Source organism: Hypoxylon fragiforme (genome assembly GCF_022984875.1).
Source record: "Hypoxylon fragiforme strain CBS 206.31 chromosome Unknown GGS25scaffold_7, whole genome shotgun sequence".
In the NCBI taxonomy this organism is placed as follows: domain Eukaryota; kingdom Fungi; phylum Ascomycota; class Sordariomycetes; order Xylariales; family Hypoxylaceae; genus Hypoxylon; species Hypoxylon fragiforme.
In genome coordinates, this window is record NW_026054762.1 from 677,677 (window position 1) to 697,641 (window position 19,965).

General features: G+C 48.1%; 4 protein-coding genes across 4 annotated transcripts; 2 read left to right on the top strand and 2 right to left on the bottom strand.

Annotated features, from left to right (window-relative positions):
• Nucleotides 1-106: 106 nt before the first annotated feature.
• GGS25DRAFT_498197 (pre-mRNA splicing factor) lies at nt 107-3,300 on the top strand. The gene is made up of 2 exons (XM_049261684.1): nt 107-682; nt 791-3,300. The coding sequence occupies exons 1-2, from the start codon at nt 333-335 to the stop codon at nt 3,225-3,227; spliced, it is 2,787 nt and encodes a 928-aa protein (XP_049114488.1). The 5' UTR covers nt 107-332; the 3' UTR covers nt 3,228-3,300.
• Nucleotides 3,301-3,849: 549 nt separating this feature from the next.
• Nucleotides 3,850-5,591, bottom strand: GGS25DRAFT_523501 (uncharacterized protein; the record flags this gene model as incomplete). The annotated part of the gene is made up of 2 exons (XM_049264432.1): nt 3,850-4,844; nt 4,955-5,591. 2 exons carry the CDS (start codon nt 5,589-5,591, stop codon nt 3,850-3,852), a joined length of 1,632 nt encoding a protein of 543 aa, XP_049114489.1.
• Nucleotides 5,592-6,973: 1,382 nt separating this feature from the next.
• On the bottom strand, nt 6,974-8,951 carry GGS25DRAFT_533028 (uncharacterized protein; the record flags this gene model as incomplete). The annotated part of the gene is made up of 2 exons (XM_049265641.1): nt 6,974-7,912; nt 7,992-8,951. 2 exons carry the CDS (start codon nt 8,949-8,951, stop codon nt 7,292-7,294), a joined length of 1,581 nt encoding a protein of 526 aa, XP_049114490.1. The 3' UTR covers nt 6,974-7,291.
• Nucleotides 8,952-12,230: 3,279 nt separating this feature from the next.
• GGS25DRAFT_357883 (uncharacterized protein) lies at nt 12,231-15,659 on the top strand. The gene is made up of 2 exons (XM_049258104.1): nt 12,231-13,338; nt 13,393-15,659. Exons 1-2 carry the CDS (start codon nt 12,395-12,397, stop codon nt 14,933-14,935), a joined length of 2,487 nt encoding a protein of 828 aa, XP_049114491.1. The 5' UTR covers nt 12,231-12,394; the 3' UTR covers nt 14,936-15,659.
• The last annotated feature ends 4,306 nt before the right edge of the window (nt 15,660-19,965 follow it).

Sequence of the window (19,965 nt, forward strand, 5' to 3'; positions counted from 1 at the left end):
AAGTGTGGCTAGTTTATCGTTATCAACATCCCTGCACTTCAACCAACTTCCAGAAACCCAGCCGTCAGATTTATTACATGGTACCCCTGCTAGTTTCTTAGGATGTCTCCGTCGCCTTTAACATTGAAGTCTTTCAAATGTTTCTTGCTTTATCATTTTGATAATTCAATTGTTCACTCCCCAAATCTTTCAACTTGAAGCCACCTTAAAGGCGTGATATAGACATGCTCTGTCGCATGGCTAGTTACCATATTGTACAAATTTGTTCTTCCACTTATAAGTAAATTCTCTTTTTTGTTTCCCCGGACTAGCCTTCTTCACAACCACTCAGAATGACGACGCGACGCGATTTCTTAAGCCAGCCGGCGCCCGAGAACTATGTTGCAGGTTTAGGTCGTGGTGCCACCGGTTTCACCACTCGATCAGATTTAGGTCCAGCTAGAGAGGGACCCTCTGAAGATCAGATTAAGGAAGCCCTTGCGAAACGAGCAGCTCAACTAGGATTCGGTGACGCAGTACCCGGCAAAAAGGACGACGAGGATGACAACGAAGAGCGATTCCAAGACCCGGATAACGAGGTCGGCTTATTTGCCGGTGGTGTTTACGACAAAGATGACGATGAGGCCGATAGGATATACCGAGAGATAGATGAGAAGATGGATAAGCGACGAAGAGCTAGAAGGTTAGTATTTTTTTTTTCTTTTTAGCCCCTTTAGTTCCCCCCAGCAAGTTCACAGTTCATCCCAAAACTAGTTGGAGCAGATTACCGACGATTGTGTCATGCGAATAGGGAAGCCCGCGAAAAAGCTGAACAAGAAGAATACGAGCGCAAAAATCCCAAGATTCAACAACAGTTTGCCGACCTCAAACGAAGCCTGGAAGGCGTTTCCGAAGAAGAATGGGCAGCATTACCTGAAGTCGGTGATCTTACCGGAAAGAATCGACGGAGCAAACAGGCAAGGCAGCAGCGCTTTTATGCTGTTCCCGATAGCGTTTTGGCCGCTGCTGGCAGTGCCGGAGAGCTTGGATCAACCGTAGCCGACGACGGGGCGACCACGACAGCCGGCGGCCCGAGTACCCAAGATGGAACTATGACCAACTTCGCCAAGATTGGTCAAGCAAGAGACAAAGTCCTTCAAGTTAGGCTTGATCAAGCGTCACAAAACGGAACTGCGACATCAGGAAGTGCGACAAGCGTTGATCCCAAAGGCTACCTAACTAGTCTAGCAAAAACCCAGCTGCCAGAAAGCGCTGCGCAAGTAGGAGATATCAACAGAGTGAGAGAGCTTCTTGAATCAGTCATCAAAACCAACCCCAACAATGGTCCTGGCTGGGTAGCCGCAGCTCGTGTCGAGGAACTAGCAGGCAAAATTGTAGCAGCGCGGAATGTGATAGCACGTGGTTGTGAACATTGTCCAAAAAATGAGGATGTCTGGCTTGAGAATATCCGGTTGAACGAAGGGCGTAACGCTAAGATTATTGCTGCGCAAGCAATTCAAAAGAACAACCGCTCGGTGAGATTATGGGTGGAGGCGATGAAACTAGAAGGCGACTCAAGATCAAAGAAAAGAGTAATACGACATGCTCTAGATCACATTCCTGAATCCGAGGCACTCTGGAAGGAAGCGGTTAATCTAGAAGAAGACCCGGATGATGCTAGACTGCTATTAGCCAAGGCCACGGAACTCATCCCACTCTCAGTAGACCTGTGGCTCGCCTTGGCCAGACTTGAGTCGCCAGAAAATGCCCAAAAGGTGCTCAACAGAGCTCGTAAGCACTGTCCGACATCCCACGAAATCTGGATAGCTGCTGCGAGATTACAAGAGCAGCTTGGTCAAGGAGAGAAGGTCAACGTCATGAAGCGTGCCGCACAAGTTCTTGTTAAAGAATCCGCAATGCCAAAAAGGGAGGAGTGGATTGGTGAGGCAGAGAAGTGCGAGCAAGAAGGTGCCATCATTACTTGCGGCGCAATCATCCGAGAAACTCTTGGCTATGGCCTGGATGAGGACGACGATCGTAAAGATACTTGGTTAGATGATGCTCGTGGAAGTATTAATAGGGGTATGTTCGAAACCGCTCGCGCCATCTACGCATATGCGCTTCGAGTATTCCCCACAAGTAAGACGATCTGGTTAGCAGCTGCAGATCTCGAACGAAACCACGGCACCAAGGAAGACCTGTGGCAAGTCCTCGAAAAAGCTGTGAATGCTGTACCTCGCAGTGAAGTTTTATGGATGATGCTTGCCAAGGAGAAATGGCAGGCTGGAGAAATCGACAACGCACGACGTGTTCTAGCTAGAGCTTTCCAGCAAAATCCAAACAACGAAGACATCTGGCTCGCAGCCGTCAAATTAGAGGCTGAGAATGGACAAACTGAGCAGGCACGAGGCCTCTTGAAAACGGCCCGTCAAGAGGCTCCAACCGATCGTGTCTGGATGAAGAGTGCCACCTTCGAATGGCAACTAGATGATCTCGACGCGGCTCTAGATCTTGTCCAACAAGCTCTTAACCTCTTCCCAGCCTCCGCCAAGCTCTGGATGATGAAGGGTCAGATCTACGAGGACCTAGAAAAGCCGCTACAAGCTCGTGAAGCTTATAGCACAGGTGTCAAGGCAGTGCCCAAGTCAGCTCCTCTATGGCTACTCTATTCTCGCCTAGAAGAGAAGCTTGGACAACTCCCCAAAGCTCGCTCTGTTCTTGATCGTGCACGTCTCGCAGTACCGAAATCGGCAGAGCTATGGTGCGAGTCCGTTCGGGTAGAGAGACGGGCGCAGAACATGAAGCAGGCCGAGTCACTTATGGAACGCGCCCTCCGCGATGTGGCTAAGCCAGATCAGGGCATCCTCTGGTGCGAGAAGATCTGGCACCTCACGACGCGGCCGCAGCGAAAACCACGAGCGCTGGAAGCGATCAAGGAGGTGGACAACGACCCGGTCCTACTAGTAGCCGTCGCGCGCATATTCTGGGGCGAGCGCCGGCTCGAGAAGGCACAGAACTGGTTCGAAAAGGCGTTGGTGCGGGATTCAGATCTGGGCGATAGCTGGGCGTGGTACTACAAGTTCCTGCTCGAGCACGGGACGGAGGAGAAGCGGGAGGAGGTTATTAGTAAATGCGTTGGTGTGGAGCCGAGGCACGGAGAGGTTTGGCAGGCGGTGGCGAAGAACCCGAAGAATGCGCGCAAGAGTGTTGAGGAGGTTCTGAAGCTGGTGGCTGCTGAGCTGAGATAAGCTAGGTCTATAGTGTGCGGTGGCTCTGTGCAGGTAGAATTTATATGCATAAATGAGTAACTGATGGACTGGATGAATTTGGAGTGACGCTAGTGCCTGTGACTTGATTACCCCCTTTTCGTTGTAGGTACTCGGGTACCTAAGTAGGTTAGGTATGTAACTACGTGGATGCTATAAAAAGTATGCATTGAGAGATGTAGTTACAGGTATGTAGTCCGACTAGACGTCTACTAAGTCTCATGATCGATCGCTGGCCTCGTTGCTAACCAACTTCTCGTGGTATATGATAGTAAGTCGATATGGGGGCGTATCTACCTTCTCCGACGGTAGGTAGTTCTGAGCATCTTAGATCGTGCTGTCTCCCCTTTTCATTTAGACAGGTAGGTACCTAGTACCATAAACAATCGTCTATTCATAGGTAACTATATATTGATAGAATCATTAAGATTTTGCCATCTGTCCAAAACACCTCCCACAACATCAGCCGCCCAAACGCCTCCTCATATGTACGTCTCCGAAATAAGATACGCATTAATATATCGTAACATACCTAGGTATCATAGCATCGTGACATCCACGCATCACACATAAAACATCATAACCCACCTTTCTTCCTCTCCATCTACCCAAACAGCAACGAAATCGGCAAAAAGTGATACAGCTGATAATCGAACTCCTGGCTCCACTCGAGCACGAAGACCTTCGTCAGCGCCACCACGGCCTGTGGGTCAAGCGGTTCGACAACCTTGGGGCTGTCGAAGGCGTCGGCGCGGCCGAGGGGCCGCCAGAAGGATACTTCGTCGAGGCGGGCGAAGCCCCATTCGCTGGTACTGTCGGTGGTGGTGGTGGTGGTGGTGGAAGTAGTAGTGGCGAGGTACACGGCGACGATGTCGGTGACGACCCGCACCGAGTCCCCCGAGTTCCCGCCCGCGGACAGGATCGCGGACGAGGCCATGAGCGCCATGTTCTCGCGCACGAACTGGGGGTCCCAGCCCCGCGCGCGCAGGAGCGCGGGGTGTGCGGAGACGGTCTGCTGGAGGAGGGCGGCGAGGGGCGCGCGGTGCGCGTCCATGAGGGGTCGCGAGTACGCGAGCAGCAGGTCCCGCAGCCCGCGGTGCATGCTCCAGGAGAGGCTGGTCCAGGGAAGACAGTCGAGCGCGTGCCGGATGATGTCTTGTTCGTGGGGGGGCACGTGCAGGCGCACGTCGCGGGTCTTGCTGCCGCTGGCGGCTGCGGCTTTGCTGGGGAGGTGGAGCACGAGGTCCGCAGAGCTTGTTTCTGCGTCGATCTGGATCTCGTCGTCGTCGGCGATGGGCCGCGCGATCATAAAGTCCACCTGGTACGCCTTGCCGCCCATCATGTTGTACAGGTGCCGGCCGCTGTGGGCGCCTTGAAAACCCTTGATGGCGTGCTCGAGGCGGTAGGCGCCGGGGCTGCTCTTGCGGCCGCCGAAGCCGACGGAGAAGGAGGAGGTGGGCGAGGAGACGACGCCGGAGACCATTTGGCCGCAGCGGTCGATCCGCTGCGCGAAGCTGCGGGGTAAGACCTCGGTTTTGCCGATGGAGTCGTGGGCGGCGAATTTCACGATGGCTTCTTGGCCGATGGGCCAGGTTATGTCTGCGGTGGGTGGTAAGTAAAGGGGTGACGAGTGGTGGACGCCGTTTAGGTGTGGAATGGGGGGTGAGGGTTGAGAGGTAGGGTAGGAAGTTCAGAGGATGAAAACTTACACCACTGTCCACAGTACGACGCATAACCGGCCCGGAAGCCAGTCGCGTCGCTATACTGAAATACCGGGCGGCCGTTTGTCGCGACCAACATAGTAATGAGTGTTGTCCGCGAGACGGTGATGCAAGCGTAAGATTGATGCCGCGTGAGAGCTGTCTGCTCGAGGTTCCCCCAATTGCTTCCGCCCCGAGCACGACTTTTCTCCGCGCCTTTGGGCACTTCCGCCGACGCCACCACAACCGACGACAAGGGTCCCTTCTCAGCCGCAGCGTCGTCCACACCCCCATCCCCCGCCTGCAGCACAGGCGGCTGATCGTTGAACATGGCGATCAGGATCGACCACCCGGCCTTCCCAGGGGGCAAAAGAGGGATGCGGGTGACATGCAAGACATTCACGCCGCAGAAGCCGTCGGCCATGCGGGCGGAGATGACGGGGCCGAGCGGCGGGGGCTTGGTGATCTTCCACCACGGGAAACGCTGCTGCCGCTGGAACCAGATGCCGAGGTACTCGGCGGTGCGGGTCGAGTGGAAGGGGTCCAGCTGGTCGTTGATGGCGCTGGCTTGGGTTATCAACCCTCCCAATCCGACGGCTGTGGCTGCGAAGGACAGCCAGGCCACCGCGAGGTTTGCATCGTCCATTTTTAAGAGGTGGTGGAACTGGTAGAAGGGTGGGTGTTAGCTATGATGGAATGTGTGTATCATCTGTAACGTGGTTCTGGTGGGTGTGCTCGAGTATAAGTACCAGCCAGACAAGCTCGAATATATGAATAATCTCATACAATTGTAACACACACGAAGCTGACAGAGTACATAAAATCGACTGACCAATCTTAGTCCTTTTGAAAGACCATATATATATACAATAGACCATAAGATGGACCTATTAGGCTTCTGTATAAAACAAGAAAAGGCTGGATTTGCATTGGACATATTTCCCTTTTCGTGTCTCCTACCTACCATTGGAGTTGGGGGCCCCGTTCAGCTGAAAACCCAAGAGTCAGGGCCTGATGTGATTTATGTGCCTATTCGCATTTAAACTGGTCTAGCCCAGGCGCAACCACGCGCGTGTGAGCTGCAGAAACCCCGCAAGCGTCGGTAAAATTAGCAGGGGGGCTCGATGAGAAATACTGCTGCCTTCTGCATGTAACATAGTTAGTTAGTGGTTAGTTCTATGAGACGATCGACGGCCTCCCGTCTCATGGATAGCTTCCCGCCTTATGCGCTAGGTTAGGTTGTTCGTCTCATCGGTTGTAGGATTGTAGCAGTCTCCAAGGATTCTGCATACATTAGGTAACAAGGACCAAGTATGCCGCTTACTGGGTAGGTATATTACTAGGTAGATATATATGAATTACTCAACATGATTATGAAGATATTGGTATGAAGCAGTCAAGTAATTATGTAAATTTCGAATAAGATAGGTACTAGGTATTAGGAGGTACCTACATGTACAGTACATGCAGCTTTCCATGTCATGCTGTGAAACATTCTAGGTTAGACGCTGTAATACGTACATAGCGGCGCAGGCAGGCAGCTACGGAGGGCGGGAAAGGAACAGGGGTCCAGCTACTAAAGTACACGTACAGAATCCACCCATAGACGGGCCGCCAAATGCTTATTTAATCGTGCCTCTTCTAAACCTCCACCTCCACCTCCACCTCCACCTCCACCTCCACCTCCACCTCCACCTCCACCTCCACCTCCACCTCCACCTCCACCTCCACCTCCACCTCCACCTATACCTATACCTATACCTATACCTACCTACGTCCTACTAAAAACATTTGACTACCTAGGGTACCCAAGATTTCACGACATTCACATTTACGAAGCATGAAAATATTTTCAAGACTGCAATTCTGTAATCCAGTAACTACCTATGACTGACTCAAAGCCTAGAAGCCGAGTATCGTCAACACTTATCCAGTAGTCAGACTCCTCCAGATTGCGTCCAAATTTTATGTCAAATCATCAAGTTCATTTATCCCAAGCTCACCTCACCGCAAATGGAGCCATTAATTCCACCGATGAGCCTAGAGATAGTCACCATCTCGTCCGAATATCCATAGACTTCCTTTATCTCGAGCTCACCTCACCGCAAATGAAGCCATTAATTCCACCGATGAGTTCGAGATCATCATTTCGTCCGAATATCCGTAGACTTCCGTAAGCCCTTGTTCACTCCCAGAAAACACAATGTCCATCTTCCCAAGTTGCTATTCTTATGTTCCCCGCCACTCATTGCCGTGTGTGCGATGCAAAAAACCCTTCGGAACTTAGTAAATTGCATTCATAGGTGTTGGGGGTATGGAATAGCCAATCAAATCATATCTTCGTGCTCAAGGCGTTCGGGCTGGGAAAACGCGTTCGAGACGGCGTCCACGGCCATAGCCGTCGGGGCCGGAAGGATCCGCTACCATCAGCATCGCTACGGTGAAATGGCCAGAACCCTTAGTCCAAGCCTTTTGCTGGAGGAACTCGACCGTGTCATCCTTCAAGGGCAGGCGCGCGTAGTTGACGTCTACGAGTCCTTCTCCGCGGCGGTGGCCGCGTCGTTCGTAGGCTGTAGCGCGAGCGCCGGAAGCGTGCTCGGTGTACCAGAATACGGCCTTTCCCTCGAGATCCAGCGACTGGGTGAGCTTCGTCAAGTAGGCCATGACGTCTGCGTGCGGGCCCTGGATGAAAGCGCGGTCTTGATGAAGCACCATGACGTGTGGGTTGGTATAATCAATAAGATCGTGCAGCAAGAGAGGCAACTTGAACTCGTTGACCTCGATCGCAACTTCGTTGTGGCCGCGTAGCTGTATCGGGGACAGATGGGCTGTTGGGTGGTAACTGGGTAATATCCAGCCACGCTCTTGAGCCTGCTCCATCGATATTGTAACTTCGGGAACGAGAGCTTTCACGACATTGTTTTCATCAACTTCGTAGTACATCGGGAAGTACGCGTTGTCATGTTCCTGCTTTTCAAGAGGTGTTAGTATAGGTGTTGCTCGTCTTTTTTTTCTTTTTTTTTTTGTTGTGGTCGGATTTACATACCTGGGGCTCGTCTATAACAGAGACGACATTGCTCTCGGGTGCGGCGACACTGCTTTCTCGTGCGACGACACTGCTTTCTCGCGCGACGACTGTTGTCGCGTTACTTCTAAAGGGGGAACTTGCAATGACATTGCTCTCGCGTTGGATGGGCCTCGGGGTTGGGGTCACATCGCGTGATCGGCGGTTCGCAGATGAGCCTGCAGTATTGCCTCGTAAATAGTTCGAGGATGGAGGTAGACGTGGGGATGGCTCAACGTCACTGAGACCAGTGCCGGAGTATGGCGGCAAGTCTTCTTCAGGCACTGGCGACGATACCATACTACCCTGATGGTGTCTGGCAGAGGATGCCGGCAAGCCTGACTCGAGCTCAGTCTCATCCTCAGCCTCAATATCAGCCTCTGACTCGGGCGTAAGCATGAAGATCATGTTGCTTCGGTACTCAGGAATAAATGAGCTGCGTCGTGGAGGTGGACTATCATCGAGGTCCGTTGGGTTCATGCCGCTACCCTCGGGCTCGAAATCATCATCACTGCCCTCGCTCATCGACGTGTTGGTAGGCGACAGGGGGGGTCGCGGGTTGATGTAGTTTGCCATAACGTGGACTTCACGACGGACGTCGGCATATACGATGGGGACGAGGTCAGACAAACTGGCGATGTCATCATTATCATCAGCGGCTTCTTGGTCCATGTCAACGTCCTCGTCATCCACGACCATGGCATCACCGTTCGTAGCATCATCGTTCATGTTGTCGTCGTTCATAATATAGTCGATGGCAGTACGGAGACCATCATGTGTAGCTTTGGTGATAGCCTTGTTGAACGCATCTTCCATAGCATCGTGGACGGCATCATTGACGGCGTCGTTGATGGCGCCGCCGACAGCATCGTTGATGTTTTCATTGTTCGTGGCATCGCCGTTCATGACACCACGGTTCTGCTGGCTCTGCTTGCGATCCATTGTGAAGGGGCAAGTGATTAAAGAGCAACGAGGGCTAGGAATTGGTGAGGATGAAGTTGCGAGGAAAGAAGCTTAAACTTAAGCTTAAGGTACGATACACACTTATCAAGTATGCAGAAGAATAAGAAGAGAAAAGGAATGCCTGTAGGCAATACGTGAATTTCTGTAGGGACTTCCCTATGAAAAGTGTGTAGTGCTGCGGACAATCCTGGAGGTGTTGGGTGGAGTGGAAATGAAGGTGTGGGTGGAGGTTGGATCAGGTAAGAAGGGTTAGAAAGTTTTGGCAGCTTAAGAAAGCATTCAGATGGGTACCGACGCCAACCTGACAGTGCCAGAAATGCATCAAGGGACAGAGGGTACCTAGGTAGACAGCAGGAACCTTCTAGCTGGCCTTGGTTATGGGTGCCCTAGAGGCGAGGGTGAAAGTTACACCAGGTGGTAAGGCTACCATGGGTCACTGGCAGCGAGTGCTTAGGTAGGTTATTGGCACTGAAGGCACCTAGGTTTAGTGGGAAAGTACATATCGAAAAGTGAGGGGGCCACGATGTGCGGAAAGTCGATATGTGAGCTCTGGTGGGAAGTATTGCTATGTACTTTGCGGGAGAGTCGATCAATTTCTATGGCTATATAGGCTGTGCGGTATCACCCTTCAACGCCAACTACCAACTTATACAAGCAGTGAATTGTAGGCCTGGGGGGGTTCATTTTACAGCACTATTAATGGATAGTTAGGGCTGCTGAGCAAGACTGCCTTCAAACTAAGATGTCAAGGCAGGTTTTGTATATCCGCCCCTGAACGTCGTTATACAACAAGCGTCAATATCACGGGAACCATGCGGTCACATGGTTGTTCATCTGATATATATTCTACAAGTATCAGGCTGGGACAATATCATATGGAGATTAACTATAACGAAACAGAAGATAAACTCGAGGGCAACTGTCGTCTGCGAGGAATTTCTCATATAAGAGATAGAATATATGCGTTCATGGCAGAGTGAAGTGTCGTGAAATTCCATTCAGTCTTATTATCGTTCAGATGGTGCAATATGCCACTTTCTCTGCGCCCCTTTTATAGAAAGAGTTCAGCAGTCTTCCTAGGTAAGGGCTTGAATAGCTGCTATTGTATGATCACTGTGCTTTTTGTTGCGTTTTCTTCAACAACTCCGGCGAATACGGCTTCAAAGCTCTAACCTACTGTACCCTTATCCTCAATGCCATTGTATATCCTATACTCAGCTCTGGGAGGATATGAAAATTTTCCGGAATATAGGGGCAGGAGAACTAAGATTACCTAATCATTGATAAAGCTTGAAGCTGTGGCTGTAGTCGATTTGATAATTGGAAGTACGCCATCGAGATATTGCTTGGAAACCTCAACTTAACATTATGAGAACTAATATCTAGGGCCTCGTAGAAAACTCATACAAGATTTAAGCACTTTGGCAAATACATCAAATTGCCCCCTCTGGAAGAATCAAATAATTCGGGGATATGACTGAAGAAAGCTTACTAATATCACATCAAATAGTTACTACAACTTGAAAATATATAGAAATGGAAGCATCGATTCGTCATCAACATGTCAAAAGCTTCGCAGTTGCCTTGAAATGATTCTTCTCGGTTAAAACAGAGGCAGTCACACAAGTCTGGTCTTGAGGTGAAACGCGCCAAGATTAGATCTTGACCCTCAGAAAGAAATCAATCAGCTCCACTCCGAGTTCCAGTCTGTAATAATGACTCTGTATGTAGTAGTTACCTAACTAGATACTTGGATAACCTTCATCTTGAAGTTCAATATTGCTGCTGCCTTGGAACGCAAGAACAACGCAAGCGACATAGCACATCAATCCATTCGACTTATCACGAATCAAATGGCGACACATGCAAACCCGCTAACTCCTACTATACCTTCATGACGTATACTACTAGTAGTACGTAGGTATTATTATATACGTGCTTAGCAGGTATGCATATTCCTACGTGTTGGAACTTCAAGGTTGTTTTCTAGCCTTGGAGGCTGTACACAGTAGCGGGATATTCAAACTCACTACCGTTGAAGAATTATCAAAAGAAATTCACGGAAGGGTGCCCACCTATTATAATTAGTGATAACTCCATTTCGCTTCGAAAAGGAGAAACAGCGGCTTGCGTTATCGAGAATTTCAGCAGTTGTACTGCATAGTACAGTATTAGTACTGTAACTTGTTGGACGATGTGGTGGGTTCCAAGGTTCTTTAGGCCCTGTCACATTTCCCTTGAGAAGGGTTGAAACACATGTATAGCCCTGTAGTGCCGGGTCACCCCCCTGGAGATGCTAATTTTTCTTTTAATTCTCCGCAACCAACAAGCCCACACCATGCCCACTATCTCACTATCCCACTTCGCTCACAACACCAAACACTTCAATCCCACGTCAGCACGAAGATAATTATCGTTCTTAAGCATTGTGACCAGTGGCGTGTTGCTGTGTTCAAGTTGAAGGGGATAAAACATGGCATCTTCCTGGGCACTACTCCTGTTTTCATTCTATTGGAGGTAGCATATAACTAAACTGAGGAAATGTGTGTGTCAAAAACCCCTCTGGAAGTAAGTTAGTTATATCCCATCCAAGTGGACTGAGCGGCTCTGCCAAGCAATAGGTTGGCATTGACTGACATTGGAAGAAGTCTTCTAGCAACAATGGAACTCGCAAAGCTTGTTATATATAGCATTCCTAGGCATTCACATACTCACTCCACCGTCCGATCTATTTGTGGCAAGATCTAACGATTGACGATCACCAATCTCGTTCGTATTTCTATATTCGTTTGGGAGCCCAAAACGAGTCAACACCCAGTTTGACGGGAAGCTAAAGGGCAAGAAAGCCGGGAAGCCAACCACATGTGCATTACTATGCCGTACATTGGTGTTCCCGTTCGGAAGTACTACCTATTCTAATGTACACAAGATGTGTGTCAATGCTATCAATGCAAAAGCCCAAACCAGATCCAGTTGGTTGAAACGCGGACTTCCAATTGGCTCTGGCATCTTAAATTGAGGGACTATGCGCATCCCGGTCACACTTGAATGCATCAAGCTATCCTGGCGCGGCTCGTGTACATCCCATTGCATTCATCCCACCCTACTCACCTTTCTCACCCATCCATGCCTTAATATCCATGCCTAATTATGAACAGGGTTACGACGATCATGGATGAAGAAGATGGCCAAATTAGACCGTGGTCTCCCTTACAAAGAGCTGAGACCCTGCACTTTTCCTCCCTCGTTAGATCTTGAACTTGATCGATCTTCTTTCATCCCGGACTCCCAGGTGGTGCGTTGGCTTCTTTTTCGCTTCTTATTTCTTATCTTCTTTCTCCGCTTCTTCTTCGTATACTTCGTCGGTTAGGGAATTAGGTGGTCTCCTCTCGGTATGGACATGATAAGAAAAATTAGCAATCATGGGCCGTCTACGATCCGATACGCATTCAACCGCCGCAATGGAGTCGACCAGGAGACCAAGTCTCTGGGCAGGTAGTTTAAGACGAGATCATATTCGCCTCGAAGATCTTCCATCCGATACAATACATGAAGGCCACCAGCATAATGCGTCCAGGTCAGGGCCTTCGAGCGCCTCAAGACAGAACTCTTTTGCATGGCCTTTCCATGGTCGGAACGCTTCTGAAGTACCTTCCACCTCAAGGTCGAGTCGTTTTACCCTTCGAACTTGGCAACCCAGATCTTTTTTCCGCCCTCACGACGATGCCGCAAGTATTGATAGGAGCATTGTTCCCGATTATGTGGTCAATTTCATGAGAGGAGAGACCCCCGAGACCTTGGCAAGGAAGAGGGAACAAAGCAAATGGGGCCAACATGGTGTGGAGGTTACTCCACGTCGAGGCACCTATGCGTCGTATCCTGTGGAGTTCGGTAACTATGCCTCGCCGGAAACGGAAGCCCGTGATTTGAATACACGCAGCAGTTGGAGTCGACGAAGCGGCCTGCGGAGGCATATTACGGGATGGCGAGGTGGAGTCATATTCAACTCGTTGGTATCGTGCGTTATCTTGCTTGTCGGGATCATCTGCTTAATACTGGTCATCACCAAGACGAAACTTCTTTCCGGAGAATCAGCAATATTCTCGGGTGATTGTGCGAAAGCAAATCATATCAATACGGGAGTTCATCTTGTTATCAACGTATTTGGCGTTGCCCTGGTTTCCGGGGCCAACTACGTCTTTCAAGTCCTCTCGAGCCCAACAAGACGAGAAGTAACCGTGGCCCACGAGAACAAGCACTGGCTCGACATCGGTATACCATCGATACGTAACTTCACGCATATTTCGGGATTTAGAGGGACGGTTGCGATCCTCGTCTTGTTGGGCGCAGTTGCAACCCAAGTAATGTAAGTAAAATACCGTGAAAATAAGCAAGCTTGCTCTTTGCTGACGGGGTTTAGATATAATGCAGTAATTTTCACGACTCAAAATGTAGTCAACTACGACGTATTATCCGTCACACAATCGTTCCTCGACCACGCTCCTTTCACTATCAACCCAGAGACCAATGAAGGCGAACTTTCACGCTCTGACATTCTTTTCCTCCAAGATGCCGCCAGCCAGGCAGGTGACTTAACTAACTTAACTTCGGTTTCCTGTTTACAGGAATTTTCCGGAGTCTTCCAACCTTCGTTTGATGCTATTTTACTCATTACAGACTCGGTATCGACTACCTCTTCTCTCATTTCGACTAGCAAGCCTGGCACATTACTTACTACCTTCACTTCAAACAACAACAATGACATTATAGCCTCAGATGGCTCACTCGTTCAATATTGTCTTGCGCATCCCAGTGCGCCACAGACATGTAGCGTTAACCTCAGCGGCTCTATTTTGGGCGTTGTAGTATTACTCAATCTTACCACTGTTATTAGCATGGCAGTTATTCTAGGGAGGTCTACTTTCGAACCCCTCGTAACCGTTGGCGACGCTATCCGCTCGTTTCTTCGCAACCCAGACCCGACGACAGCTAATGCATGCCTTCTCACTAAAACCGACGTTAAAGAAGGATCCTGGGCTTCTAGTGAATCCCAGTACTTCGTTCCAGCCAACCGCTGGTGGTTCCAGACGCCGTCGCCTCCACGCTGGATGCTGACTGTAATATTCTGGACCTTGATTACGGCCCCGACTGCCGTAGCTCTAGGGTTGATGGTCAGCACAAATTTGGACAATCCCTTGACGTTTTTTGGCGTCGCAACATCTCGCTTGACTTTCCGCCCACCCATTCCACTCGACACACCACAAGCGGCGCTCCTAACTGCATTACCACAGCTCCTCCTGGCAGCTTTATATCTCGTCGTCAACTCCCACCTCACGGTATACTTTCTGTCGCACGAATTCTCCCAATTCGCTCTTGGCCCCCAGCCTCTTCGAGTCTCCTCCAACCCGGCCGGCTCGCAAACCACGAGCCTCTTCCTTACGCTTCCGCGACCCGTTTCCTGGGCCCTACTTGCCTGGTTCGCGGCAATGGGGTTTGCCCTTAGCCAGGCCGTGTTCCCGGGTGTCATCACCTTCCAAACACCATCTTCCACACCCGTGACCCCCTCCACGGGCCCCAAAGCCCTTTCTGGCGACGACATCGTGGCCATCTCTTTCAGCACGCAAGCGCTACTAACCCTAGCATCTCTTCTCTTGCTCCTCGCCCTAGCCATCGTTTTCCTAGGATTCAGACGCGCACCAGCCGCTTCCTTCGCTAGCGGCGAGGGCAAAGGCAATCCGCTCGTTCTACGCGGTGGCTCCTGCAGCGCCGTCATCAGTGCCAAGTGCCATAACCACGACATCGTTCCCGAAGACCAAAGCCCTCGGGCGGGGGGCGGGGGTGATCTTTGGCTCCGCCCCGTCGCCTGGGGCGTCGTTGAAGAAGGCACTGGTATGCGCCCCGGCCGATGCGGATTCTCCGCCGACGGGATGGGTTGTTTGGATGCAGGGCGAAACTACGTTTAAGGCTTCGCATGTAATAAATGGAGATATACATAAATTTTGGGGGTTAATTGGTTAATTAACAGCAAACGATAACCTACTTTTGGAGTGTTTTGAAGCGGGAGGTCGGGAAAGAGGTTCATATGGATATATACCCCATCGCGACTACGACGATACGGCGTTTTCTTTTGCTATTTTCTTTTCTACCCAACCACTTGCTTAGGTTTAACGTGTGGGAAGTTTCTTGTTTATTTTATTTTTTTGGGGAAGACTTCTCATACCTGAAAAGAGGTGGAGTTTATGCAACGACAAGACAAGAGCGAAACGAAACGATTAGCTTTACTTATTCTTCTTTCTTGCTTACTTGCTTGATGCGTTGACGCGGTATTCATGGCACGATGACTTACTTAAGAAAGCGAAAGTCTTTGGTGGATGGATGATCGAAGAAGGGGGTTTGATTATTACCTAGCGTTGATGAACTTTTTATAAAAGAAATCCCCCCCGAGGAAGACTCGAGGGCGAGATCTATATACCTATGTTTGTACGGAGTCCGGCGAGTACCGGATCAGATCAAATCGATCGGTCTATCGAAAGATGAAGCAGAGGAAAGGAACGGAAAGGGGAGATAAGGGGAAAGGGAAAGGGAAAGCCGAGATGGATTCTCGGGTGCCTAACACTTGCTTTGCTACCTATCTACCTACTTACCTGCCTACATAATCCAATATGATCATCTTATATTATTCTATCATTGATTTGATTCTAAAGTAACGGTTTGAGCTTACCTATGTAAGACATACATACCTTAAGTTACATAGTTCCTACGTCGCTAGAGTGCCTAGGTACATACATAGGTATGCCCGAGTTTTCGAGGGTTACTGTACGGTTTTTTTCTCAAGGGGATTTGGATTACTAAGCAGACGCGCTAGGCTCAAATAGGAAACTTTTTCCACTTTAGGAAGGTGGGGATGTTGTTCACGTAAGCTTGTGGGTCTTTAGGGGAGGAATTTTGGGCTTTGCAAAAGAGGAAGGTTTGCCAAGACTATCAAGCCACGTGGGGAGCCATAAATGCAGCCACACGTATGGAAAAGTGCTTAAGCTTCAAGTCTCATTAAGTGCTTAAGCTTTCAAATAAGGAATATTGAAGGTTTAATATTATTATAAGCCCTGGAAACATTCAGATCCGTTAGCGGCTATTAAGATTTGTTTAACCTATTACAGCTGTTATAAGAATGGAAAATATATGTATTCAATTACCTCAATAGCCCGTGCAAGAAAGTCGAGATTGGCTGGAATCACTGGAATTGTGGGTCCAAGGGGCTGCTCTCAGGCTAGTGCCACGCAAAAGATTTTTAAGGTTTTGACACGATGATTTGATTGGGTGTAGTATCCATTGGATCACATGACCTGCTTTTTCAAGCTGCAACTCTTTTTTTTGGACTGTAGGAGCCATCAACCCTTCTGATGCAACCTTTCCAATTGAACCCTTCTTATTCAATTCAGCTGATTAAATTGATCGGATTGAATCAATCGGATTGAACTGATTGGATTGATTGATTGATGGATTGATTGATTGATGGATTGATTGATTGATTGGTTGATTGGTTGATTGGTTGATTAATTGATTAATTGATTAATTGATTAATTGATTAATTGATTAATTGATTGATTGATTGATTGATGGACGGATTGATTGAATGCAGCATCTTTCGGATCACGTGACAGCCTGCAACACTGTCTTTTTTGGTATGGCAGGGAACACACCGGCCATCAACCCTTCTAATTCAACCCTTCTTATTCAACCCTTCTTATTCAATTCAACTGATTGAATTGATCGGATTGATTGAATTGATGGATTGATTAAGTGAATAGCTGATCTACACATTCTGTTACAAGCTGGCTGAATAGCCCGGGCCAGCTCATCCAACGCTGGATCCAAAGCCGGATTTTATAGCTGCTTGAATAGCTGATCAAATACCTAATTAACGACCTGATTTGTTGAGTGATTAAAGACCTGATTGAATACTGAATCAAAGAGATCAAGGGATCAATGCAATCAAGAGGATCAACGCAATCAAGGGGATCTAAAAGCTGATCAAGGAGCTGATCAAAAATGTTCCGGTCATGTGACTTTAATCAGTTCTTAAATCCCTTGATCCCCTTAATCCCCTTGGTTCCTTTAATCTAGTATTCAATCAGGTCTTTAATCAATCAATAAATCAGGTTGTTGAGCAGCTATTTGATCAGCTATTCAAACAGTTATTAGATCCAGCTTTGAAACCAGCGTTGGATAAGCTGGCTACGCAGCCTGCTTACAATAGGATATGTAAATCAGCTATTCAATCAATCAATCCATCAATCCATCAATTCAATCAATCCAATCCGATTAATTCAATCTAACTCGATCAATTCAATCAGTTGAATTGAATTCAGTTGGAAGGGTTGTTGATGGTCCCTGCTATACCAGAAAAAATTGTTGCAGGCAGTCACGTGATCCGAAAAGTGCTGCATTTAATCAGTCAGTCCATCAATCAATCAATCAATCAATCAATCAATCCAATCCGTTCAATCCGATTAATTCAATCAGTTGAATTGAATTGGAAGGGTTAAATTAGAAGGGTTGATGGTTTGTATATTCCCTACCATCCAAAAAAAAAGAGTTGCCGCTTGAAAAAGTAGGTCATGTGATCCAGTGAGTGCCCCCAGCTGCCCACATCAATCCAATCAAATAACTTTTCAACCATGAGTGGCACAACGATGCAACCGGATTCAATTGAAAGAGCATTCAATTGCCAGTGGATTGATTTGGATCTCGAACTGAGGCGATATATGGTTGCAAAGTTATTCAAGTAAATAGGTTGGCAAGATGGGGGCACGTGATTAGCGTTGGGGCCACATTAAGAGCTATTAAGGGCCTTTAGAGCCGCCTAAGAGCCTTAAAAGCCACCTGGGGTCATCCTAAGCAGTATTACATGGCCCTTTTCAATAGTTATATATACCCAAATAACTTTTCAACCAAGTATCGCCCCAATCTAAGAGCGGTATTAATGAATTTGTAATTGAATGCACTTTCAATTAAATCCGGTTGGTCCTTTGCAGCTATATTTTTCAGAAATTTATTTAAGGTTGAAAGTGTTGAATAAGGCTTAGCTCTAAGGGCTCCAAGGGCGCTAAGGGCCCTTAGTGTGGCTTTAAGGGCGATCACGTGCTTCCCGTTCTGCCACCTATTTACTTGAATAACTTCATGACCAAATATCACATCAATTCAAGACCGGTATCAATCAATCAGCAATTAGATGCGCTTTCAATTGGGTCCGGTTACAATATGGTGCAATATCTGATTCAAAAGTTATTCAAGGTGGAAAGAGGGTTGAATGTGGTTTGGGTTAGGGGCGCTAGATTAGGCCCGGATTTGAAGATTTAGGGGACCTAGCAGATGTACGATACCTAAAAGTGCACCTAAGGGCCCCAGCTTGATCAAATACCTGATCAAATACCTGATCAAATACCTGATCTATTGATTGATTGAAGACCTGATTGAATATCAGATTAAAAGGATCAATGGGATTATGGGGATCAAGGGATCTAAGAACTGATTAAGGACCTGATTAAAGATGTTCCGAGACTTTGATCACCTGATGTGATTGAAGTCACATGATCGGAACATCTTAGATCAGCTCTTAGATCCCTTTGATCCCCTTGATTGCGTTGATCCCTTGATCCCTTTGATTCAATATTTAATCAGGTCTTTAATCAATTATCAAATCAGGTCGTAAATCAGGCATTTGATCAGCTATTCGAGCAGCTATTAGATCCAACTTTGGATCCAGCGTTGGATGCACTGGCCCGGGCTATTCAGCCACCTATTCAGCCAGCCAGCCAGCCAGCCAGCTTGCAACAGGATATGTATGTAGATCAGCCATTTAATCAATTAATCCATCAATCAATCCATCCATAAATTCAATAAATTTAATCAATTCAACAAATTCAATCAGTTGAATTGAATAAGAAGGGTTCAATTGGAAAGGTTGAATAGGAAGGGTTGAATTAGAAGGGTTGATGGCCCAATAGTGTTGCAGGCAGTCACGTGATCCAAAAGGTACTGCATTCAATCAATCAATCCGATCAGTTCAATCCGATCAGTTCAATCCGATCAGTTCAATCCGACGAGCTCAATCCGATCAGTTTAATCCGACCAAGTCAATCAGTTGAATTGAATAAGAAGGGTTGCATTGGAAGGGTTGAATAAGAAGTGTTGATGGCCCGTGTGTTCCCTACCATCTAAAAAAAGAGTTACAACTTGAAAAAGCAGGTCATGTGATCTAAAGGGTGCTGCACCCAATCAAATCGTCTTATCAAGACCTTAAATCCTTAGCGTTGCGCTAGCCCGAAAGCAGCCTTTAGTAACATTAAAATTGGGTCCGAGAAAACTCGGGCATTTGTGGCGCGCGCGAGCGTGTGCCCTCTAGTTGTGAAAGACATTATTATTATGGTCAGTACCTACTTCGTACCTACTTACCACAACGGGAACCCCCACCCCCCCCCCCCCCCTATTCGCGAGAAATTCCTTCTGAACCTGTTCATCATATAATTAAATTACAAGATTTAAGAATAATTCCTCCTCCTAGTTTCTTCTATCTATCATTGATGAGGATGGATAGATAGATAGATTCATTCATCCCTCGTTGAACGTAATGATTAATTACCTACCTACAGTACCTAACCTAGGTGTACCTACCTACCTATGTAGCCTGGCATCCGCCGACGCCCACACATCATGGGGCGGTAATGTGAAATGGTACCTACCTACCTACCTACCTACCTAGGCAGAACCGAATACCAATACCCATCAAGTTTGTTGAGACTTTCTCTCCTTGGTCTACCTACATAGTACCCTACCCTACCCTACCCTACATACCACGACGACAGCAGCAGCAGCAGCAGCAGCAGCATTAGGAGGTAGGTACCTACTTATCCCTCTTCCCCTCTTACTCTTATTGTCTCTTCTTCCTCTACTTTACCTAGGTACTAACCTAGCTATGTAAGCAAGCAAAACC